Source organism: Mytilus edulis, chromosome 10 (assembly GCF_963676685.1).
Source record: "Mytilus edulis chromosome 10, xbMytEdul2.2, whole genome shotgun sequence".
NCBI classification, from domain to species: Eukaryota; Metazoa; Mollusca; class Bivalvia; order Mytilida; family Mytilidae; genus Mytilus; species Mytilus edulis.
This window is the reverse complement of record NC_092353.1, coordinates 34,450,545-34,477,430: the sequence shown is the minus strand read 5'-3', so window position 1 is coordinate 34,477,430 and position 26,886 is coordinate 34,450,545. Positions and strand designations below refer to the sequence as shown.

At 31.3% G+C, this 26,886-nt stretch overlaps 1 protein-coding gene across 2 annotated transcripts; it reads right to left on the bottom strand.

Annotated features, from left to right (window-relative positions):
* Positions 1 to 1,565: 1,565 nt before the first annotated feature.
* LOC139491000 (uncharacterized) lies at positions 1,566 to 21,865 on the bottom strand. Of its 2 annotated transcripts, XM_071278241.1 has the most exons (13): positions 21,567 to 21,865; positions 13,891 to 14,049; positions 12,488 to 12,597; positions 11,263 to 11,391; positions 10,667 to 10,774; positions 10,344 to 10,448; positions 8,749 to 9,072; positions 6,359 to 6,379; positions 5,313 to 5,564; positions 4,487 to 4,726; positions 3,850 to 3,921; positions 2,304 to 2,711; positions 1,566 to 1,889 (listed from the first exon to the last, which is right to left on the bottom strand). In XM_071278241.1, the coding sequence occupies exons 1-12, from the start codon at positions 21,632 to 21,634 to the stop codon at positions 2,347 to 2,349; spliced, it is 1,953 nt and encodes a 650-aa protein (XP_071134342.1). In that variant the 5' UTR covers positions 21,635 to 21,865; the 3' UTR covers positions 1,566 to 1,889; positions 2,304 to 2,346. The 2 variants fall into 2 exon arrangements, with proteins under 2 accessions (XP_071134342.1, XP_071134343.1); XM_071278242.1 differs by having other exon boundaries at positions 1,566 to 2,711; positions 11,263 to 11,388; positions 21,567 to 21,726.
* Between the last annotated feature and the right edge of the window lie 5,021 nt (positions 21,866 to 26,886).

Below are 26,886 nucleotides of genomic sequence, written 5' to 3'. Positions count from 1 at the left end.
TTCCTTTCTGATGATGATGTTATTATGTTTTTAGGGGAGGAAATGATATTTATATGAATTCTTACGCAATTTATTAAAAACTGAAACGAATGAGATTCTAAGGATACCCGTAAGGTTATTATTTGTCACAGATTTATAGATGAAATAGGTAAATGGCACATGTTTTTTTTTATTTGTTTCCTTCGTGAAACCTATGACGAACATGAATTATTGGTTTAACTTTACATGCTTTGTTCTATCTAAAATCATGTAGTCCCTTGTTTTGGTTACTTTTAGAAACTATAATATGTATTTAATATGTAATACAAGACATAGACAATAACTGTTTAGTGTCTTTAAATATCAGCTGTATTTGTACGAGGCTAGAAAACAAGGTGTATGCGAGCTATTAGCGAGCTACTACACCTGTTTCGAGCCGAGTACAAATACAGCTGATATTTAAAGACACTAAACAGTTATTGTCTTTATCCTGCAATTAATTCTGTATATTGTTTGTGTATTGAAAGACACAACAACTAACATATTTAGCATTTATTTTCGATTTGTAATCCCTTGAGGCCCGAGTAGTAATATCAAAATCACACAAATACGCTGAAGACGGGTTCGCAAAAAAAGAATCTCGAATGGTCAACAATAATACATCGCTCAAGGTGAATAATTATCTATTTTAACATAACAACTAATTTCAACAGTATCAAGAACTATCTTTCAAAAAGATATCCGACGTATTTAAATTTGAGTATTATGTTTAAAACTATCCTTTTGATAACCTTCAGAAGCACAAAGATACCATTTAAATAACGTTTTACTCTGTTTGCGTTCAGTATTCTCTGTCCTCGTATCCTTCTGTTTACATTCACCAAAACCCCGCGGAAATCTCACATGCGGAGGTGCGTTAACGTTCTAAAAGTCATGTACGTTCGTACAACAAACTTTACTTTAAAAATTATATAATTGTCCCGTATAAACAGCTGTCACGGATGCAAAGAGCTATTGGAGAAACAATTGTTTTAATAAAAAATATAAATCTTTGTAAGATCTAGTTCAAATATTTATAGTTTTTCACTTACTTTCCATCACGATATAATTAATGAGACGTTTTTTCAAACACAACCAAATCACCCACCATGACAGCATTTTGTCCAATCACAGAAAGGATTTTCGAGCATGCGTATTCTGTTGTCATAGTTAAGCGTCCTTAAGTTCAAAGGGCACAAACCGAAACGATACCGACTACGTCGGAAAAACAAATAACAAAACATTGTCAAATTTGAAACAGGAGTGTACTAGTTGTCCTACGCTTCAGACTTGACAATCACTAAACATGCATGCTGAAATTGACATGGTTGATTTTGTAACACAATCATACACCTTCAAGTTTGAAATCGACAATTGTCATCGTCATTGGAATGCAACTGGAATACATATTCTGAGGTCCGACAGATTCAAACAATACTCAGTCCGGCAGTGGGCGGAGCTTTAAAGCGATATCTGTATAGTATACGGATACAGCATAGCGATATCTGTAGGTCTGTATCTGTATAGTAGGACACCCAATTGCAGGATAAATAACAATTTATGTTTATTCACAAATATATAATAAACATTGATTTTATCAAGCAAGCAAGACAGACAGAAAAGCTCTTCTCAAGACATTAATAAATATATTCGTCGAATTTTCAATTTAATATAGAGTTGTGTTTGAGTTGATTATTGGTAGAAATATTGCACATTAATTGAATGTAATTCAATTTAAATCATTTGTTGTTTTTGGTATTCTCAAAAATTTATGAGTATATTAACATCGATTGTCATAGAATAATTATTAATAAAATCGCCTCTAATCAATAACAATACATTTCAATAAAAAGTTGAAAACGATAACGTTTCTTTTTAAGGTGGTACCTACCACTACAGGGAGATAACTCTGTTAAATAAAGGCAACAGTAGTATACCGCTGTTCAAACTCATAAATCCATGGACAAAAAACAAAATCGGGGTAACAAACTAAAACTGAGGGAAACGCATAAATATAAGAGGAGAACAACGACACAACACTACAAATCAGTTAAATCAGTTAAACGTTTTAATTACGTTGTGTTGTTAAGGGAATATTAAGCTTCTCAATGATCAAAATAAGTGTTTGTCAAACTGCTATATAATCAGTGTAATTTTTCTGATAAAACGGTTAGTTCAAATTTTTTGAAATTTTTATATTTTTGTAAAAGGGTCAAAGTAAATACTTTGTCAAAATTTTAAGAAAATTAAACGAGCCAAATAAATTTAGTTAAAGTGTTGGGTACCACCTTAAGAAATCAAAAGTAAAACACATCCTTGATTTCTTATCTACTCTTTATGACATTGTTTCTCTTGTACTTGAACTTCAATGGCTGCGACATCAACAGATGTGTCATACACCGGATTATAGATGCCTTTCTTTGCAAAGACCTTGACATCCAGTTCCTCATACATTGGGGGTTTGTCATCTCCAGTAATATATTCAGGCGGGAGTTTCATTCCTCCTGCTTTACCATATGATGGGGGCGGTGATCCGGAAGTAGGTGTAGTTGCGTAGATTTCATTGTTGTATGCGTTGCTTTCATTTCCGGTTCGCTGTTCGGTGCTTCTTTTGTTCATACGACGGCAATACAATGCCCATAAAACAGCAGCAATAAGAAGAACGACACCAGCCAGTAGTCCAACCACAGATACTTATATAAAAATAAAACATAACGGTAAGCAAAATTGTACACATCAAAACAGGTTCAGAAAAATATGTAAACCGATTCTATATAAAATTTTCGAATTTCAAAATACCCTTTACGTAGGTTTTTTTCTTAAGGGAGTTCGCTTCTAAGTTTTAAAGTAATTAGCTTTTCGAAAAACTAGTTTATATTGATAGGGGATAAATTAAGGAATCAAAAGAGCAAAAAAAATATATAGGTCAATGTGCTTGTTTTCGAGATATTAGCCACTGAAATTTTGGCGGGAAAATATTCTCTCTTGACAAACTTAAGTCCTCAAAAACTATTAAAAAATAATGAAAATTTTATAAGACTTTTACAGATAACTTATCATTATACATAAACAAGGTATATAAAAAGAAAAACGGGGGTCAATGGGCAATTCAAATGGATAAAACCAGAGGATTCTGAAAATTTGACATAAATCCCAAAACAGTACAAGCGAACTTCCTTAAGTTATTTCCGGCTTATGTTCAAATTTAACTCCACAGGCATACAAGATCCAATCTCTTGAACTCCGGTTTTGACAGAAATTATGTTGGTCATTCCTTTATTTCAATATTTTATGGATTGTTGTTGATATCTTATTTTCTCTCATGATTTTGATGTTTAAATTTTGTCTGTATCTTTTTTACGTGTGTTGTTGTATTGTCCCCTCAATATCTTCTTATTTGTTTCACTTGTGAGTGTGGAAATCACGTATAAAGTCATTTGAAACAACACGAACATTTATGCATTAAGGCATTTTTGACTGCATATCAACAACGCATGTTGAAATGGCTACAAGATATTACTAGTATGGGATGTTTTGATATTTTTTTATACAATCCGTTGATTATTCCATGGTTGATAGTGGGTTGTAACAGTGTACGTCTAGAGTAGGTTGTAATTTTGATATTTTATTTTGTTATAAGTTAGTTGATAATATTATTAATGTATAAAATTATGATGTTCATAAAAAAACTTTTTATATATAAAAGCTTAAAACAAAAATGATAAACTACTAATTGTTTTAGACATGCCATTGTTTTAATTCAACCTGTCATTTCTCTTGTTTCCAGTTTGTGAAAATTAAATAATTATTTTGAGTAAAGAATAATCTCACGTGTAATGTGCATTTTACTGTTGTCTCTATTTTCTCTCTTCAGTTCACTGGGTATTGTTGGATCGCTTGTTCCTGAAAATTATACATTTGAATGAGTTATGATTGTTTGGGTTGTTTTATCTTACAAAAATAACATTTTTAAACTGGTTCACATTTTTTTTTAATTTAAATCATAATAATTTCAACTGGGGTTATTTGCTCTAATTCAATCTAAGAATTGACTGCCATTGTTTGAAAATTTGTACCTAGAGGCACTATACTACATATTGCTATTCATTTTATTGATAATATTTCTACTCATCGAACTTGACAAACGCACTCAATTGAATCGCATACCTTCATTTTATCATATGTATTAATTTTGAACATATATAGTTTTCAGTAACAAATTCATCAACCGACTAAAATATAATTTGTTTTCTTCAGTAGCGTCAATGATGATATATGTAGCTTATAGCATCAGCGAGTTCTCACTATATTCGACTGCGAAAACTCACTTTACCTGACTTAGAACTTAGTAGAGTAATTTGAAATTTATAACAAAGAATGATGAAATAGAAAATTGCAAAAATATATATATAAGAAATGGTCGTGCTGTATATAAAACAGAATGAGAATATATGTACATGTAACTCACCTCTCTTGTAGATAGCCACTAGGAATCGACAGACTCCCACGTTACCCTCATGATCTACTGACACATACATTACAACATGTGTTCCTTCTTGGAATTTACTGTCGTTTTCATAATCCGAAATTATTTTTTCTGATTTGATGCCAATGTTGTCTGTAGCCTGTGGTTTGTCCCAGCTTATTATTTCATCCTCAAAGCCATTAATATCTGCTGGACATGAACTGTATATTGGGGGATGGTTGTCTACAACAAAACATTACAAACAAATAGTATTATTTTTTTTTAAATTGCGCTATATCTATATACGTCCACTTTACTCTCAGACGTTTCATCGCGATCTGGGTTCATGTAAAATCAAGCACTTATGTACTTTTGACGCATTACCTGTATGGAAGAATCCCACTGACAAAAAATGCCTCGATTTATACAATTATAAGACAATCGTTTGTTCATTCATTATATATGAAACTTGATTTGCGATTGATAAAATAAAACATAACATTTCATAAATAATAAGTCCATATACATTTGTAGTTTTTGGAACAAACGATAATTATTTGTTTTAATTAAATCTTTTTCTTAATATGCTACATTTTCAATACAGCACTGTATGCCAACATTTGAAAACCAGTTTACCCTTGATTTTTTTTCCAGATTTATAAGAGAGAAAACAATGCATTGTATTATAAGCAATCAAATTGCTCGGTACATGTATGTATTTGATATAAATTATATCATAATTAATAAACATGAAAATTTACTTATAGATAGTAACATTCAGTTTACCTAATGATAAACATTCATAAACATGTATTCACAATTAACATACCCAAAACATGAACAGAAAAGTGGCATGACGCAATTCTTCCGAATGAATCAGGTTGAGATTGTGCTATGACAATATGAATATTTCTACTGCAAGAGCACGACACTGCTGTTATAACCTTCTTAGAATATTGAACCTGGTAACGTCCAGAACTGCCGACAACTGTCAGATTTACAGACTTTCGAATATCAATGAAGTTTTCTTCGTGAGTGTGGATGACAAGTTTTCCTTTTGGACAATGTTTAAACATAGGACCTGCAAAATTATGTTACAATTTGACATACAATTGAAATCTCATCTATATGTATATAGTTTCAAATTTAAATAGCTACATGTAGCGAGAGAACTTTATTTGTATACCTAGTGCTGTTATTGTGGGTTGTTTTTGCTTTTTATAAATCAGAGTGAATTAAAGAACAAACATAGTTGTTTAAAAATAATGTTTCAGCCCATTTTAACTACAAGTTGGCCCATGTCATATATTATATCTACTGACCTATGTCCTCTACTTTCAACGTATTGTACTGATTTTTGTATTAATCCTTATAAGTTTCTTTAAACGGTAACAACAGGTCGATATGCCATCTATTACTAGAATATTAAATTTATATCATGTGATATACTCACATTCCTGTCAATTATCTTCTGTTATCTCCCTTACATGACTTGGGTTGTTCTAATGTTGTAAATCGAGGTTTATAAATACATGTAATTGGTTATAACCTAGCCGATACTATCTTTTGAATTTCTTTTGTATTTTTATGGTGCTGAAGAGTTCTGTATTGATGACTTGGCTAACGTTTTAAATAGTTTCGTTAATGTAAAAAAAGTGTCAATCTTTACAAGTTTATCGTTTAAGTATTAAATATTGTAGTTTGCATCTGCTTTACTACACTTATACCATTTTCGTTTTTTTTTTAAATTTATATCTGTGTTTTCTTTATCAACTACAATGCGTTGCTTTTCATTGAAAATAAATTAAAACAGTGTAGGTGACAAATTTCATTACTTTTACAAAACGAATAGATTCCATATATGACTGTGCTTACCATTGCCTGACGTAGGATTGTCTGAAATAAAAGTAAATGAATATAATATTACAAACAGTTGTGTATGTTTAAAATAAAAGACTGCCGACGTTCGTATGTGACACGTGGCAAATAAAAAATGTTGATAAATCATCACATAAGTTCTGCTAAGTCATATACAAGAAACCTTCTGTTGAACTAAAAGGAAATCAATAAAAAAACACACAATCACCCAACGAGTCATACGATTCAGGGAAAATTACAGGTAGGTTATACGTGAGAGATCCAATTTAAAGACACCAAACGCAAAATGCGTATAAAATGACTAACACCTGTAAGGTTTTTTATACAAAATGACCTGCTATAAGACCCGAAAGGATTTGTATATTCCATATCCAACAAATTCACTAGAACTCGAGTCTATCTGAGATGTAAAATTCCCTTCAAAACATTAGCAACGCTGTCTGTTTGAATTAATTCAATGTAAAGTTTAATATGCATATGTCTTTTTTCTAAAAAAAAAAAAAACCCAACATTTCTACCTACATGTTTTATGTCTGTTTGTTTTAGGCGCATATTGTTGTCTATATATATGAATTTTATGCGACTGTCGTCATACAAGTCAGAGGTTTAGCTAACTATAACCACAGATTAAATCCAACATTTTCTACACAAGGAAATGTCTGTTCTAGGTCAGGAATATGGTACTTGGTTTCCATTCATTTAATGTTTGAGCTTTTGTTTTTTCTATTAAATAAAGGACCTTCCGATTTGAATTTTCTTTGGAGTTCGATATTTTTGTTGTTATAATTTTTCCATATATAAATTGAATATTCTTTGATTTGAAAAGTATTGCAGTTTGTGGTTCTTGTTTTTTATGGTTGCTATGTACTAGTAAATGACTTATTTTATCCATTTGAATGTTAGGTTCTATTTGATGTTAAATAAATTTCTGATTCAGTTACCTTTGTAAAAAGGGTTATCAGAACAAAGGAAAAGAAATAGTTTCTTTGTAATCAGATTTTGCATACACATTATAAAAAGTATTGTATTTCAAATGACAGTGAACAGAGACCATAAAATAGACAGATAATCTTTAATGGATGTATTGATGTTTGAAGCTATGTACATTATAGAATACTTATGCAAGGATCTCAATATTTTTGAAAAGGAGTACATTAATGTGTAAATTAATTAAAGAGCTATTAATAATCACTATATATAAAAGAAAAGTTAACGATAACTGTTTTAGATGACACAAAAACCTACATAATATAGAGGTAAAAAATATATTGTTTTTAATTAGAAGACAAGTGTCTCTTCAATAGTTAAATAATTTAAATAAAGGCAACAGTAGTATACCTCTGTTAGAACATCATTAATCGATTGAGAGAAACCAAATCCGAGTTGCACACTAAAACCGAGGGAAACACCGAAACAAGAGAAACACCAAAGTGTTCCACAAAAATAACCAAACGACAGTACAACATACATAGATACGAACTATATGATAACAACTGTCATATTCCTGACCTCGTATAGGACATTTTAAGAAAAAAACGGTGGGTTGAACATGGTTTTGTGGCTAGCCTAACCACGCACTTAATGGCAATGTTAACATTCGATAAAAGGACAACAATATGACAGGAATACAGTACAAATAAAAGATACTACTAACAGAAATGCATTCAACACCTAATTCATCAAATTAGGAGGTAGTTGAAAGTATAACCAAAGTCAACTTTTAAAGTCCCCTGCTTTCTCTATAGCTTGAAAATCTCGATCAATACAATAATTAAGTCTATAACGCAGATAAAAGCAATTTTCTTCTGAATAAACTAGTCGCCAGAAAAAATTCATCCTTCTGTCAATCATTCATTAAAGATTTGCCTTTAAATCTTATAATAATAGATAGTGTTCTAGAATCTGCACATCACAATTAGCATGAATATGTTACATGATTGTAAAGCAATCACTGTCACTGCGAATAATTTTATTTCTGTGTGTTTTGAAACATTTCATGCAAGCCGAGTTTGTTGTGAAGGACTTATTCTTATAACGAAGGTCATTTGTTGTTTATACCAGCAGTTTATCGCAAATTGCTCAAGAAAAGTTTTTAAAAAAATCATTAGGAGAATTAACAAAAGCAATGAAAAGATAACAACTGTCTACAAAACTCAACAAAGAAAATTCAAGAATACGCCACTTGAAACCCACCAGAAACCAGGGTTGATTTCATGTTCTCGAGAAATGAAACAAATTTTGAAACGTGTTAAAATTGATTATGTGATATTATACAGTTTCAAAATATTTATTGTAACTATATCATAATTAACTAAAATATATGTTTAATAAAAAACAATGGCCATCATTCTTCTCGTTTCAAATCATTCAGGTTTGTCTGTACTCACCGTCACAAACAGGACAACATACATTCGGGATCTGTTTTGTTTTATCACATGACAACGGTGGACATCTCATTTGTTCGCATTCCCACTGGTATGGAGAATCTATACATAAACAACTCGTGCAGGAATCGTTTTTTCGAAGAAATCCAATTGGATATTGTTTGTCTTTGTATGTACATTCTGTTTGAGCTGGTGCCATACATTGAAGGGAACCACAACTGTTCTTGCAACATTTTTGTTTATTTTGACATTCTGCATCTGCTTTGCATGTATTTTTAGAACAGATTCCGGACCCTGTAGGAACTGGACATTTACCATCTTTTACTCCTGTAAAGACATAACAAACATATTAATGAAACTTCCATTCTAAGTTAAGGTAATTTCAGTCTTAAGAATCCTAATCCAAAATTCAAATATGTGTCATTCAAAATATTCAAAATATTCAAAATACAGCTATTATTATAAAAAGTAAAATTACAAAAATAATGAACTCCGAGGAAAATTCAAAACGGAAAGTCCTTAATCAAATGGCAAAATCAAATGATTAAACATATCAAACGAATGGACAACAACTCTCATATTCCCGACTTGGTATAGGCATTTTCAAATGCAGAAAATGATGGATTGAACCTGGTTTCATAGCGCCAAACCTTTCACTTGTACGACAGTCGCACCAAATTCCATTATATTGACAATCATGCGTGAACAAAATGTCACAAATAGGGGTACAACAACACGAGTGATTTCAGGTGATCGGAGGAGTTGGCAGATAAAGGTGTAATAAGTAAGTGAGAAATTTTGTGTCAACATAGATGTCATAATTTCAAGATCGTTCGAAACAACATTTTCTATAGTTTTGATTATAACTAATTTTGACTAAAAGAAATAACAAGATTCAAAAATAGATGTGATTTAGATAAATTAAATCGTTAGAACCATTCTATGATCTTAAATAAAAAAGCTATGAGATTTTGAATTGCCTTTTTCTGGTCAAAGGGATATTGTGTATCAATTCATGATACGAAATTACCACGCGGTTGTATGCATCACTCATCCTGCTGTAAAAGTCTTACCTATAAATTGTATCACGTCACGAAATGAGACAGAACGTTAAAACAGATCAGATATTCTATTTACGGGGAATATATTTTTCCAGCAAGTAAATCCTCAATAAAACATATAGTTTACTAAACAATTCTTTTTATGGCCGCCATTCAAAAGATACTTTTTGCGCTTACATTTGTACAATTGTGATTCCCCTATTGAGAAATTGAAAAGCGAAACTACGTGTATACAAGTAAACATTATCACATATACCAGGCTTAAAACGTGAACACCAGATGCCCGTTTGAACTACAAAAGACTCAGCAGTGATGCTCGAATGAAGAAAGTTAGAAAAACCAAATAAAACATCGAAGACTTATAATTCTTAATATTTTTGCCAAATACACCTTAAGTTATATTTTCCTGGGATAGAAATCCTCAAAATTTCGAGAATGTTTTTAATTTTGAATATTAAATTTATAATGGTGACCATATTTTAAAATGCAAATCCATGCCAACAATAGAAATGATTCTTTAAAAGTACTAGTACATACTCTTTTTACAAATCTTTCCCTCAAAGCCAGGTACACAAGAACACATTGATCCGTATGTTCCAACCACACAGCTGCCGCCATTTTGACACCCAGGATCACATACAGCTAAAGTAGAATTATAATTTCAGAAACTATTAAAAATCCTTATATATATATTCAGAAATATCTAAATGTAATGATTAAAGCAATTTCGATCTAAGAATAAAGATTCAAATATATTCGTCAGTCAGAGAAAATAGTATTGCTTGCATTTATATTTGTTCTTTGTTAACTACCAGATGTTACAATAAAGATTTAAGTTACTAGTATGTCTAAAATCCTACGTATTTCACATTGTTTCCCGGTAAATCTTCCTTCAGAGCAAACACACACAGCTTTTCCATCTCTCCCTGTACATACTCCATTATTTAAACATTGAGGTGTACATACAGCTGAAATAGAAAATATTTGAAATTCAGAATCTGTCTAGATGATTAACGGTACAGACATATTTTTTAAGTTTCTTTTATTATACGAATTTTAATACGAAATTTCATTTTGATTCGGATCCCCTTATATAACAATACAAACAGAAGCTCTTGAGAGCTTTTTAAATATTATTTAGATATTAATTTGTATTTATCAGCATTTTTCGTAACATTTTTCTCACTTTGATTCCCAAGTTAATTGCTCATATTAGTGACTACCGACTCCTCTAAAAGGAATCGTCAGTGTTGAATACTTTAGCCGAAGTCAAAAGTTAAATATGTTTTAGACGGACACCACACACATATTCATACATTCGTTGTTTGGTACTAAATTAACATACACTGAAAATATATCGTAGATGATATACATTTAACTAACTAGATGTCTGCATCTTTTTGTCAAAGCATCTAGATTTATTCAACCTATTTCAGAACTGGAGATGTATACATACGCGTTTCACAATGTTTCCCAACAAATCCATCACGACATGAGCAATGGCCGTCATCGGAAGACCCGCCATTTTCACAAATTATATCGTCATCATCATCGTCGTCATCATCATCATCATCATCGTCGTCTTCTGAAACAAAAAGATATAGTTTCAATGTATGCATTAGCGAATAAAAGATTTACATCCCAAGTTATTATGTTTTTTCGTACTCATTTCATATTGAGCATTTTTCTATAGCTTAAACCATTAATTTACGTCCGTCATGCGTCATATCTTTACGTAACAAATCTCTTCTAGATACTTAGGGGTTAACTTGTACCAACGTACCGGATTGAAAATATTCTTATTTTTTTCTGATGGTTTGATCGATTGAAAGCTCGGAAAGCTTAAATTAAAATCCTTCAAAGGGAAGGTTATTGACGCCAACACGAAAATAAGAATATAATAGTTAATAAGACAACTTTTCACAAGCAAGAATCATAGTCCAGTTTCTAAGATTTTCCATATTCCTTAATATTTCAAAATTATCATCCTTGTCGAGTTTAAAAGCTAGAGATTTTAATTTCAGAGGTACAGAAATGTGCAATTTCAAATCATCAAATAACAAATAAAATATTACACTGATATATAGATACGTTTCATTGTACAACCTATCAAAAGGCATTAAGACAATACTATACTATGCTATAAAGATTATAGAAAGTCATTTCTTTCAGATGTTTTTTCTCTGAAACAGCAGCACCAAATATCTTTTTTTTTCAATTTATTATAATATCTGAGAAAACCCTGAAAATGTTTTTTTTTTCATTTAGTTATAGTTACTTTAACGTTGGTAAGGTTTTGGTCTTGTAGTTGTAGTGACGAAACAATTGATAGACCGGAATTGAGGAAGTCTCTATGTTGTCATATTTGCATCTTGATAGAAAGTAGTAGTCAAAGGAACTAGGCTTTTAATTTTATACGCCAGACGCGCATTTCGTCTACAAAGGACTCATCAGTGACGCTCAGATCAAAATAGTTACAAAGCCGAGCAAGTACGAAGTTGAAGAGCATTAAGGACCCGAAAATTTGAAACAGTTGTTCCAAATACGACTAAAGTTTGTTCCTTAGATGAGAAAATCCTTAGTATTTAGAATAATTCATATTGACGACGTGCACTAACTGATGGCGATTTCTCAAACCATCCTTATGGGGTGGCTGAACTAAAAACCTATGATTAACTTACCGACGGAACATTGTCCATAATCATCACGTGTCCAGCCATCACAACACTTTTCTACACAAAATAGAAGAGTGACATCAACTGTTTTATAATTTATGCAGCCTTGTTCAAATCTAAAACGGAATATATCAAAAAATATTTCAATACTGTTTTCAATCATTGAGATTTGAAATGATGTAAAGCATCAAATAGTATAGTTGATTATTTGACACTGCCTTTTGTTTTATTTGCAGTTATTTTAACCTTTTCAGCTTCGATTTTAAAACTTATAAATCGATACAATTTATTACTTAAGTTAGATTACGTAAATACCTTTTATTTTTCAAAGGTTATTGGTAAGTTTTCAACTATTTCAGGATTTGACCGTGGACAATTTTGGACGCTCTATATTACCCGTTATTTCTTTTGTATGGACAAAGTAAAAAATCTTTGATTTTCCATTCAATACTCAATGTTTGACGTATACAATAATAAGTAAGGGAGAGTGAATTTATACTGTAAATAATGGGCCATGCATTTAAGGTAAAGAAGTAATTTAGTCCAGTTGAAAAAAGATTATACAAAACGGTAAATCCATATACATATATAAGTCCATATTTTCAGTTAGAGCTGAATGATAAAGTTTTCTACACGTTTGAAATAATTTTTCCCATATTAGTACTGTTCACAGTAAAACAATTATTGAGAAAACGCAGATTGATTTTTTTTTTTCATTTTGCATTATTTTCCATTGAAGTGTTCTACAAAATTGATAATGACCTAAGGTCACATTTTTTACTTTACAAGTTGTTTTGAAGAAAATTGTCTTAACATGGCATATCTAATATTCTTTTTCTGCTAGTTAAAAAAAACGAAAGCAATAAGTTGCTGTTTTTTTTTTTTTTTTGCTGTTTATTCAAGGCTTAATTATTAAAGAAACAAACGTTTGCAGTTATATGGTATTTCCATTTGTTCAGAATATTTTCATTATCAGATCAGTGCAATAAGGAAGCTACAACACAATAATATATGTTGTTAGATGTATGCAAACCAAATATTAATTTTGTAATTATGATTTTGAAGCAAGTGCCAGAACACTACTAGATAGTCTCCCGGATATCAAGTTTCGTTCTTATGTTTTGATACGATTTCAGTTCACAAAGTCCGCGATTGTCGTTTCCATATTTGTATGGGTTTTTTTCTAAAAAAAAAAGTTCTGATTCCAAATTTGATGAAAAAATATTGTGGTCAAGCAGATCAAAAAACAATATGCTGAATTCTGAATCCGGATTTCCATTATACCTCAAAGTGTAAGATTTTCTGACTCAGACAAAAAACATACTCCCCCCCCCCCCCCTCCACGTTTGAAGTTAAATAATGGCTCACTTAATGATAAGTAAATGTACAATGTATACATGTATTCTTACATCATTGTTTTGTAATCTATATATGGACAAAACTGAGAATAGTCTGCTGCTGTCCCCTGGCATTTCCCACAATATTTCACCGTTGCTTGGTATGTTTTCTTCTCCAAATCACGACAAACATGTTTTTTATCATCTCGTGATGGACATCGTCTGCAGTGCCTACAATAGACAGATCAAACTGCTTGTTTAACAATTTAAATTGATAATATCATTGTGCTCTTTGTATAATTATAATGTTTTCTACTGATTTTAATTGATTAACATCAATTGTATCAGCAAATGAAAGCCGGGCTTCAAGGCTAATGTGAAATTTCTTATCCTAGAGGTGGCGTGAATCCGATTTGGATACTAAAAAATACATTTTAGAGAACAGACAATCTAAGACTCATTCATCTTGTAATAGTATCAAAATATTTGAATTTCTACACTTCTCACAAGATACGGTTTGTATGCTTGTCTTCCCTCTTTATAAGTCAGGGTGTTGTCGACTAAGGAGTTGTAATAATCCCTTTGAATCTTCCGTCTATAAGTTTACATTCATTGTGTGTTGTTTTTTCCCCAATCAGATTCTCGTTTAAATTAGTTCAGAATATTATTGATGTATTTGAATACTTTGGGGGTATCAATCTCACGGTAGTAAACATTGTTTTTCCGAAGAGATGTATGTTTATACAATTGAAGCTTCTCGTACAGGGAATGGGGCAAGTAGTTACAAGATTTGACAATAAAATGGAAACTGATATTTAAAAGTTAGACATCGGTTTGATTGATTGTTGACTATCGCAGGACCTTCATAACGAGAAATGGGGACGGTATTTGGCTTTCTAGCTATATTGATCTGAGCGACACTGATGAGTCTTTTGAAGACGAAACGCGCGGCTGGCGTATCAAATTCTAAGCCTGGTACCTTTGATAACTATATGGGTAAGAAAAAGGGAAACATATACTAGAATACTGCATGATATGGCATGTTGCTATATGAAGATCGGAAGATGACAATGAGAAAATAAAAAAAATATTGGTAATCTCTAATCGTGAAGGTGCGTTCTAAACCTACTCTTAATCACTTTCTCTCGCTACTGACATTTTTTCACTAGCTAGAGATTTAAAGCTAGCTACACCTCTTGCTTGTATGACAGTCGCATAGAGGTCCATTATATTGACATCGATGTGCATTCAAAACAAACAGATATAATAGGGAAAAACGTCAAAATGGGGTACAGCAGTAGACATCGTAATATAATTGAAATCACTAAAAAAATATAACTATTTCAACAAAGAACAAAAATTAAGAAACACCAAATGGTATATAGACAAAGTACAAATAGCAACAATGGAAACTGAAAATTTACCATAGCACAATAACACAATGGCTGGAAGGACCGATACGCGTCATTAATTTATAATTAAATGTGGATATACAGTAAAGATTTAAAATGTACAATGACAAAAAGGGGAACATTAACGCGTAATTAAGATGATAAACAACGACATTACCTAGGATCTATACTTAAAAGCCATCATTTTGTATTTGTAAAGTTTATACGGAATATATCAACAAGGTTTTCGTATCTGCTAATGAACTTCATTAGAAACAGAACATGACGTTCTTTGACATATTAACATTGCCTAAATAATAAAAATTGCACACTCGTCAGGTAGTTTATTAATGCATACTCAATCTATAAGTCAAAATATGTTTTTCTTGGACACAGAAGAGTCATGAATTTCTCTTGTATTATTAAAAAGCACAAAAAGGTAGAAAATCTGAAATAGGTAGTTTGAAATATTTAATTGTTATTGTTATTTTTGTTTTTTACCAAACAAATAAATACTCATATAGTTATCATGTTTTTATTATGTCACTTTTATTCGTGTTCATGTGTCCCGTAATACTTTAATTCGAAAATCAAACTGGTAGAAGCACATTATTACAAAGAATTGTAATAAAGAAAAATTGAAGTAGGATTCCATATTATTAAGTAGTTCGTGCATTAAGATCAGTTCATTTACCTGTAAAACGAAGGGTTTTATACTTTAACAACCGTAGTTTTTTTACTCATTTAAATGTCAAAAGAATGAAATGGTATTATGTTTAATAAGCATCTGATAAGCACGACATTAAGCTATGATTTTTTTTATTTGAAAAGAAATTAAAAACATAAAGCCCACGGATAGTATATATAAGATATTTTCGACCTTGAGATCATAATAAGGTAAAGTTAGTGGCTTCCTTTTAGACAAGTTATTAGTAATATGATAAAATCTTGTCTTGATCGATTCCAGACGAATTGAACTATGTCTATTGATAATATGGCTTCCAATCAGATATGTTCAAATGGGGGAAGGGGGGGGGGTAAAAAAAAACAGTTTTATATGCATTTTTTTTTTTAATATCTTGATTATTTTTGTCTGGTTTTGTTTTATTTTGAAAGAAATTGGACTGCAACAAACTGAAAACCAGCCCAAGAAGTACAGATCAAACCTCCTGATTTCAATGGGATGGTCCGTCCATCCCATTTGTGTCTGTACAGGAAAATGGTTCCTTTCCTATACACATTCAGTACTCCCAATGTCAAATTCTACAGACGGTAGATTGACAACGCTAACCGGGGAAACCTTTTTTCCAAGATATTCTTCATTTTGAACCGCGACACTAATTGGCCTTGGTATATGATATTTTCTACCCAAGTCTATAAGTCCATCGTATTCAAATTACACAATAGTAATAGAAGATATTGATTTAGAAGTTTTATATATCAGTGTATGACGATTTTTTATGAACAGAGTTTAATATATCCGGACTTTTATTAGTTGTATCGATATATCTGAAGCTGATGTTTTTGTACATCAATCTGATTATATGGAATAAAGAGATGTAATATAACTGCAAATGAGACAACTATACAAAAGAGTCAATATGACGATAATTTAAGCAATTATAGGTCACAATTCAGCCTTTAACAATGAGCAAAACCTCAAAAAGTTAATCTGCTATATTAGGCTAAAAAAGACATAGTTCGAGTATTTCATTTGTTTTTCAAGATATTTCAAATTGAGGTAAAGAGTTCGACTTTGCTTTTTTATCTTATCTTTTTTTTTTTTTTTTTTTTTTTTTTGGTTTTGTAGATTTTTTGATAGTTAGGTTCAATCAAATCATTTTCATGATACTGTAACGTTTTGAAATATGCATATATTATATTCTGACACTTGCTAGATTCTAAATCAGAGATTTTTCACTTCATTCATGGAAAAAGTAAAACAACAAAAATACCGAATTTTTTGGAAAATTCAAAACGGAAATTTCCTAATTAAATGACATAATAAAAACCTCAAACAAATCAAAAGAATTGATTACAACTGTCATATTCCTGACTAAGTACAGGCATTTCTTTGTGTAAAAAATGGTGAATGAGCCTGGTTATAAAGTTAGCAAAACCTCTCACTTGCATAACAGTCGCTTAAGGTACCAGAAAACGTGTATAAAATAAATGCTAGCTTAAATATTTTACCATATACCAAAGCAATCCCAAATAATGAAGTCGACAAGTGAAGACCAATACCATATATTTCTAAGGTTTTAGGTCTTAAAAAAAGTGAAATGTGAATTTGAAGTTACGACGACCGACACACTGTCATACAGATTATATCGTTTGGGATAATTAAACGTTTAACGTTGACAAGCGCACAAATCCAAGCAGTATAGTCAACGACTTCATTGTTTTCCAATGAAAATAAGTATAAAAAAGTACAGATATGTTTATAAAACTACTGACCGGGGTAATAGTTTTTGAAACTGTAAATTGGGAAATAATCTGTGGAATGAAAAGTAAAATCACAAAAATACTGAACTCCGAGGAAAATTCAAAACGAAAAGTCTCTAATAAAATGGTAAAATCAAACACATCAAAGGAATGGATAACCAAAGCCATATCCTGACTTGGTACAGGCATTTTTTTTATGTAGAAAATGGTGTATTGAACCGGGTTTTAAAGCTAGCTTAACCTCTCAATCACATCAAATTCCAACACGACACAATAGGTAAATTGTCACAAATAGGGGAACAACAGCAACAAGAACAATGTATGTCATACACAGTGTTTAATGTATGTCATACACAGTGTTTAATGTATGTCATACACAGTGTTTAATGTTTGTCATACACAGTGTTTAATGTATGTCATGAACAGTGTATAATGTATGTCATAAACAGTGTATCGACTGGTCAAGAATGAAATGGCACAAATAGTTCATTATTTTTCACATGGTTGCACGTGATTGACGTAACAATTGAAAATTACAACGTCAGTACAATTTTGAAAAACGACGGAGAACAAAATGGACATATTTGTTGGTGTTGTTCGTTAGGAAATTAAATAAAATCATTCTAAAAGTAAGTTTAAATGAATCTGTTCATTTATATCGTAAAACTGTTGATTATGTTAAACATTTTCGGTTCACCAAATCAAAATGGCTGCCCTTCGAGCGTGTATTATAGGTCCGCTTCGAAGTACAGAAAATATAATTTTTTCTATTAGAATCGTTATAATTCTATCATGCCATTCTATATGCTCATTTTAACATCGATAGGCATTTTATTTATTAACATTAAGCACCTCACTGACGCTCGGAATTAATATAGCATGGCATGAAACAGCTATTTCTAAAATAAAAATGCTATCTATTTGTTTACGTAGTGGGCAAAATAGATAAATAATGTATGTCATAAACAATATATCGACTGGTCAAAAAGAAAATTAAAGATTACAGAATGTACGTCATAAAAAGTGTATTGACCGGTCATAAAGGAGATCAACAGTTTGAAAATTTATGTTATATTATTTTCACAATTGTTGTGTCGGCTAATTATATTTTCTTTTGATAATACACAAAGGACAAAATAAAATGCCTCATTGATGAAAACCGTTTTATCGAATGCCAGAACAGCATGTAGTTTACATACATGTGCGTATTAGTATGTGGGTAACGAAAATTCGACCATTCGACCAAAATTATCCAGTTGAAAATGGACGATCGTGTAAACAACTACTAGTCACCTTAAGGCCGTTAAGAATTTTTTTTTTTTTTTTTTTTTATAGTAACCTATAACGATACTGACATGAGAAAATGAGAAACATTAAAAACGAGAAAACTGAAGTCTCTGATTTATGGTTAAAATTAAACAAATAAATGGAAAATGTGGACAGCAAACAATGGCAATCATTGCATTTCTGGTTTCTGACCTTTGGACAAACAGACAGAAAATTCGGCGTATTAGTGTTTCTCTTCCTTTACCTGGTATGTAGTAAAACAGTACAACATAAAGACACCATTATTATGAAAGAGTTTGACAAATCCGACAGCTGATATAAGCACAAACAAAAATTACTTACAAAAGACAACGTACACAAAAATATACATAAGAGTATTCGCAGTTATTCAAAGTTAACCCAAGCCAACTAATATAGGGACCATTTGTTCCGAATAAATTTCTATCAGCACATCTCCAATAGATCAAAAGTAATTGAAGCATCATCCAATTACACATTGCCAAAATAGGAGCATTAACAGAATGTTAGACCATAACTGTTAATAACTGGGTAGTTATAGGGCAGTGCAAGGGAATCTTACATCGTAAGTATACTGCACTTTAAATATTACAGTATGAAAATATTTTAACGAAAAACGTAAAATTTTGATACTGCTTACGACACAAGTATACTGTCGCGAACGATGTCTATGATATCATTCTGCGCGAGACTGGTTGGAAAATGAAAAAAAATTGAAGATATAGCCGTAAGTATCATTAAAAAGGTGTATGACATAAAAATTATTTATTAAAGAGTTACCATTTCGTAATCAACACTAATACATTTTTAGTGTGAAAAGAAACAATTTTAAGGGTTCATAACAATAAATCGTATGCACTTTTTCAGTGCAAATCTATTTCATTTTATGTATTTTTGTGAAGTAATTTCAATGAAATAACTTAAAGTTCGGACTTCCATTTTGATATAATTTTTATTTGTTAGTCTCGTATATAAGATAAACATGCGAAGCATAAATTTAATAAACAAAAGAAGATGTGATATATTTGATTCAATGACAATAACAACTCGTCACAAGATACTAAATGATATAAAAGTTCAAGTACAACAACAATCAAACGTATCGACAATTAGCAAAACACAAACACCATAGTGAACTATAAAAAAAGGAAATGACAAATGTAAAACAATTCTAAATCGAAAACAAACGGCCTCATTTATTTTCAAAACAATAAACGAAACACAAATAAATTATACAACAAAAAGCGACAACCACTGAATTACAAGGTCTGGACTTAAGACAGGCAAATAATGAATGCGGAGGTATCAACATGTTTGAAGATGCCAAACCTTCACCCTAATCTGAGATAGTGGTTTATTTATTTGTATTGTAGTCCTGTCTTGTAATGCTGTCATTTTAATGTTATAATTAACATTGCCAAAGCGGGAGGTTTGGCATGCTACAAAACCAGATTCAACCCACAGTTTTTATCTTAAAATGCCCTGTACCAAGTCAAGAAAATGTCTATTGTTATATTATAGTTCGTTTCTGTGTGTGTTACATTTTAATGTTGTGTTTCTGTTGTGTCGTAGTTTTCTTATATTTGATGCGATTCCCTCAGTTTTAGTTTGTAACTCGGATTTGTTTTGTCTCTATTGATTTATGAATTTCGAACAGCGGTACACTAATGTTGCATTTATTTAACAGTACAACATAAGAACAATCTACATAAGATAGTTGAAAAGGGCTCAACTCATTTTCATTTCAAAATATAAAAATTAAATATTTATTTTCTATTCATATCGAAACATTGGAAGGCTTTACACGAAGCACTGTAACAATTGTTCAAAGCATATCTTTTTGTAAATGACATTTTGTTTTAAATATTTCTAATTCGAATACTAAGTATATGTATATGCACACACGTACATGTTTAACTGTAAACTAAGGAGCGTACTTCCTTGATAGTTTTGGTCATATTGAAAAGTTACGTGATTTATGACTAGTTTATACAACAATGCACCGGGAAGATCATTACTAGAGTCATGTTTCGCGGAATAATACCTTTGACTGTACTGAGAATGACGACCAAAATAAATAATTACTAAGGAAAATGATCCAAAAATATGATAAAATTTGGGACAATGGATTGCACAAGTATCCAAAAAAAAATAACAAAACTTTGGATAAAAGAGAATCTAGTGATATACAACTGATTTCAATTGAACGATGAACAGAATAATGATATGATCTAGTTACAGAGTTACAGAAAATCCTAATAGAAAAATCCAATACATGAATATTTTACAGAAAAGACATTTTTCTTAATGATAAAGAAAACGAAAAACGACCTTAATATTAATAAAAACATAAATTAAGGAGACCGCAAGACTTTACGAATAAATCAGTTTAAAATTCTGTTATATAAAAAATCATAATAGGAATTTAGACAAACTGCTCTGGTGAATCGATACTCATTACATGCTAACAGATAAATGCATAAAAACCTTGTTTTACCCAATTTATATAACCGCAGTGACAAAATTACCTGCCGCTAATTTACCTTGCAAACTAGCGGCCCTGGGTGAAATTAGTTATTAATTAGAAATAATATTTCATATACTTACCTTTTACTTTCCGCCAGCACTAACAAAATAGACACAATCACAATTATCAGTATAATTGTTTTCGCCATTTTCTTCAGGAATGTATTCTCTATGTATGTATCTGTTTTTTAAGGCTTTCTATTTATATATACATGTCACCTGGTAAAATGAATGGTGGCGCTGTACACGAATTAAATGACACTTTTATTATTATCTAATATTTATAAGTATCATAGTAGGTTTAGAACACAATGGGTAGGTTTATTGCAGCACAATTTCACTTTGAAATGTCAGTATGCTGTAGAATATCTTAACAAAGATAAGGAAAAACAGGATTAACTCTATGTTTGCCTCTTTTTCATTTTTTTTTTCATGTAACGTTTACTCACTAACTGTTATTTTCTGTCTACAACCTCCAAACTTTTATCTGTCTTCAATCATTTTAACTATATTAGTTTTTCTTTTTTATGTAGTTTTGCAATTTTTTATATGCTTTTTTATTGTGATTTTTAAAGGATTTAGCTTGTCACAGTACAATATGTGTACTAGTACTTTAATAATAAGTTATTTTGTCATATTGAAAAGTCACGTGGTTTATGATTATGATTTTACAACAATGCACCGGGAAGAACACAATGAGAATTAAAAACCAATTCTTCAGAGAACAATTGAAGGTCTTTCCACTTCGATAATAAGAATGAAATTTAAAAAAACGATGTTAGAAAATGTCACTCCGTGTTATGTTATGTGGTAAATCAAACTGATATAAAAAAAATAAGATTGATAGGTTTATGCATTGTTTTATAATGAACCAGAAAGAATTTTTAGCAAAGGTCAAAATCTAGAACGTCAAATTCACCTTTGACCTTGACCCCAATATTGAGGTCATAGGTCAGTGATCTCAAATCAAAAGACCCCAGGTCAATCACTTGTATGGTTGTAGAGAAATACTGATTTCAAATACAAAAGGGGAGAAAACTCCTATAAGAGTTTTCCAAAACTCTTCAACTTATATAGGTTGAAGTTGCGCCTTTTTGTTAACAGTTTTTTGGCAAACACATCATATAATTTACTGTCACAGTTTCTTTGGAATAACGATAACAAGCAAAAATCAAAATTTATAACATGACCTTGACCTTTGACCTAGACCTCAATTTCCTTCAAATGGACCAAGGACTTCATATCAAAAGACTATAGGCCTCTACGACTTATAACGTATGAATGTATCCTACAAATCGCCTATCTTAAATTTTCAAAGGGAAATAACTCCCATAAGATGTCTTCTGATAACTCAAGTCAAAATTAACCAAATCATTCTTAAGAGGAGACAAACAATTTGGTGAAAACAGTTTGCTAAATTTTTTTACGGTTTTAGACATATATAGCGATAACAAGTAAAAGGGGATGCGGGAAGATAACTCCTATAAGAATAAGTGTTCGGTCACACAGGGTAAGTTTTGAAACCCCCATTACTGTACAACATCATTGGCCAAAAAATCGATTCGATGTGTTGTAGGACAAAAAAGCATCTAAGACGGCAGAAGAAAAAAATAAATAATTAAAAACCAATTCTTCAGAAAACAATTGAAGGTCTTTCCACCTCGATAATCAGAATGAAATTTAAAAAACGATGTCACTCCTTGTTGATATTATTTGGTTCTTCAAATTGATATAAAAAATAAGACTAATAGGTATATGCAGAAGACTTGAAATTATTTTTAGCAAAGGTCAAAATCTAGAATGTCAAATTGACCTTTGACCTTGACCTCAATTTCAAGGTAATAGGTCAGGGATCTCAAATCAAAAGACCCCAGGTCAATCATTTGTATGGTTGTGGAGGAATACTGATTTCAAATACATAAGGGGAGAAAACTCCTATAAGGGTTAACCAAAACACTTCGACTGAAATAGATTGAAGTTGCGCCTTTTTGTAAACAACAATTTGGCAAACAAATCATATCATTTACTGTAACAGTTTCTTTTGAATAACGATAACAAGCAAAATTCAAAATTTATAACATGACCTTGACCTTTGACCTTGATCTCAATGTCAAGGTCATTGGTCAGTGAACACAAAACGGAAGACCGGAGGTCAATCACTTGTATTGTTGTGGAGAAATACTGATTTGAAATACATAAAGGGAGAACACTCCTATAAGGGTTAACCAAAACACTTTGACTGAAATAGGTTGAAGTTGCGCCTTATTGTAAACAGTTATTTAGCAAACACATCATATCATTTACTGTCACAGTTTCTGTGGTATAACGATAAACAAGCAAAATTCAAAATTTAGAACATGACCTTGACCTTTGACCTTGACCTCAATTTCCTTCAAATGGACCAAGGACTTCATATCAAAAGACTGTAGGCCTCTACGACTTAAACGTATGAATTGATCCAACAAATCGCCTATCTTAAATTTTCAAAGGGAAATAACTCCCATAAGATGTCTTCCGATCACTAAAGTCTAAATAAACCAAATCATTCTCAAGAGTAGACGAACAATTTGATGAAAACAGTTTGGTAAAATCTTTTACGGTTTTAGAGATATAGCGATAACAAGAAAAAGGGGATGCGGGGAGATAACTCCTATAGGAATAAGTGTTCGGTCACACAGGGTGAGTTTTGAAACCCTCATTACTGTACAACATCATTGGCCAAAAATCCATTCGATATGTTGTAAGACAAAAAAGCATCTCAGACGGCAGAAGAAAAAAAAATAATCAGAAGAAAAACAAAAGGTCTTTCCACGAAAAGTGGAAATACCTAATAATCAGAAGAAAAACAAAAGGTCTTTCCACGAAAAGTGGAAAGACCTAATTATGATACCTGTACAGAGAATGACGGTCAAAAATAAATAATGAATAGAGAAAATAAGCAAAATGATATCATTTAGTTACAGAGTTACAGAAAAACTTGATAGTAAAATCAAATACATGAATATTTTATAGAATATACATTATTCTTAATGATAAAGAAAATGAAAAATAACCTTAATATTAATGAAAACATAAATTCAGGAGAATGACCATAATAATGTATGGATTATTTTATCGGCAAAGATCAGGAAACCAACATTTTGGAAATAAACAGATATAAAGAAGGATTTTGGAGGAACTTCCTTCGTTAAGACTGCACAGTCTAATATATGCATTGGCCATGTATACCCAGCTCTAGTAACCGTTGCAAGTAATATTCAAAGTTATATTAGACAGGTGGTAATTTTGGGGAAAATCAATTGTACAAATTTTGCGTGGAACTTTAAGCTTCTCAGACGCAAATTGGCGGGAAGTTGTATGATCGTTTATAATGATTTATTATACACAAAAAGGACGAAAACATTTCATGCAATCGCACACGATATCGCGTGACAGGAGTTTTATTGCAGCACATTAGTACCAATGAAGTGGTTTATCTAATTCCATGAAATGCCTTGGATTTCCTTTTAAACATGATGTAGTGTTATAGCGAATTCCGAAAGCATTTCATGTTCGCAACTCTCGCGAGTTAACAAATAACGCTGAAATAAATTGTCACATATTGGTCAAAATTGAATCCTGTTTTATGAATACAAGAAAAAAGAAAACAGAAATTTGTTCATAGTACATGAATCACCCACTCGGACTATGGTATTATCTGTTCAGCGGACCGTGATTTTGTGGTCCAAACTAATTTGATTTAAGCTTAAAAAGATCATATCAAAGGTAATATGTGAACTAAGGATTAGTTGATAGGACTTAAACTTTAATAAAAAAAGATTAATCTGAAGCGAGACAGACGGACGGACGGAGGAACGAACGAACGAACGGATGCAGCATAGATCGAAAACCATAACGCCCCTAGATGGGGCATAAAAATCGTCAGCTAGTCGTTTAGAAAAGTCGAAATGTGAACAAAAGTGTCCCAAAAAAATACTTTTGTTGTTTTGTTATCCTTTTGGTTTTTTTTTCTCTACACGATTGTTGTTTATGCCGAAGCATTAACAATTTATGGTCCATGAGTTCATCGAGTACAATGCGTTTTCTCTTATTCATGTTAAAGCATTGTCTCATGTATAACCATCATTTCAATTATTAATATCAATTATGATTACAAATTTACATTGTACAACACATGTGTATCAATACTAACACAATTAGTCTATACCCTTTATAATCTTTTATCTTAAAGGTCCAAAGAAGACTTTACTTTTTTTATTCCTCATATCAAAATAAAACCTCCCCTCCACCCCCACAATCTCACAAATCTTTGCGCTATTTTAGTTAGGAATCTATTCTCTATGTATGTATCGGTTTGAAAGGTTTCATAGTTATATACATATGTTAGCTTGTAAAATAGTAATTATACCCAATATTTACAATTATGTCATTGTAGGTTAAACACGATTGGTAGATATTTTGCAATACATTTTCACTGAGGAAAGTCAGTATTATATAGAATATTATTATATTATTACGATTTAAAGGAGAAACAGGAATAACTCTACGTATTTCTCTTTTTCTTTTTTCTCTTTATGAACCTTGCTCCTGCCTGTCGTTGCATCATTCCAACCACCAAACTTTTTTTATGCCTATAAGTATTTAACCAATGTTAGTTTTACCTTTTTATGTAATTTTGCGCTTTTCTTAATGCTTTTTATTATAATTTTTACATGATTTAGTTAGTTACAGTACATTATGTGAAATAATACATGTACCTAATCAGAACATGTATGGATTATTCAAAGGCCAATATTCAGGACTCCTCTTTTTTGGAAATAAACAAATTTAAAAGGGATTTTGCGGAATCTTCCTTCCATGAGAACGCATAGTCACATCTATTTATTGTAAATGGATTCCCTTCTCTTGTAACCGTTGCAAATGATATTCAAAATATTCTAAGAAATATTATACAGGTGCTACCTGATGAAATCCCGAAAGGATTTGTGCATCTTTTTCCTACCTGTTAAAACATTTTCTGAAAAGTCAATTGTACAAATGTTGCGAGAAATCATAAGCTGATCAGAGGCGAATTGGCAGACAGTTATGTGATTCTTAATTATGTTTAATGTAGTTCGACGATGGAAGTGTTTAACGACCTTGACTGGCTTTTCAGCCCTCGCGCGGTCGGTTAAGGTAGTTAAGGGTTATACAGTCATCTTGAATTGAACAAACTCAGAAAATAAACGGTCTTGTTCTTTGTCCAAATCTGCAAATTTGGAGACAGATTTGCAATTTATTGGTTACTCTGTTTTTTTTATATAAAGAAAACTTAGTTATTCATTGCATTATTGAAATGTTTTAACAAATACCAAATATTTATGGTTTTAGAATTAATTTTTCAGATAAGCCGTTTAAGGGG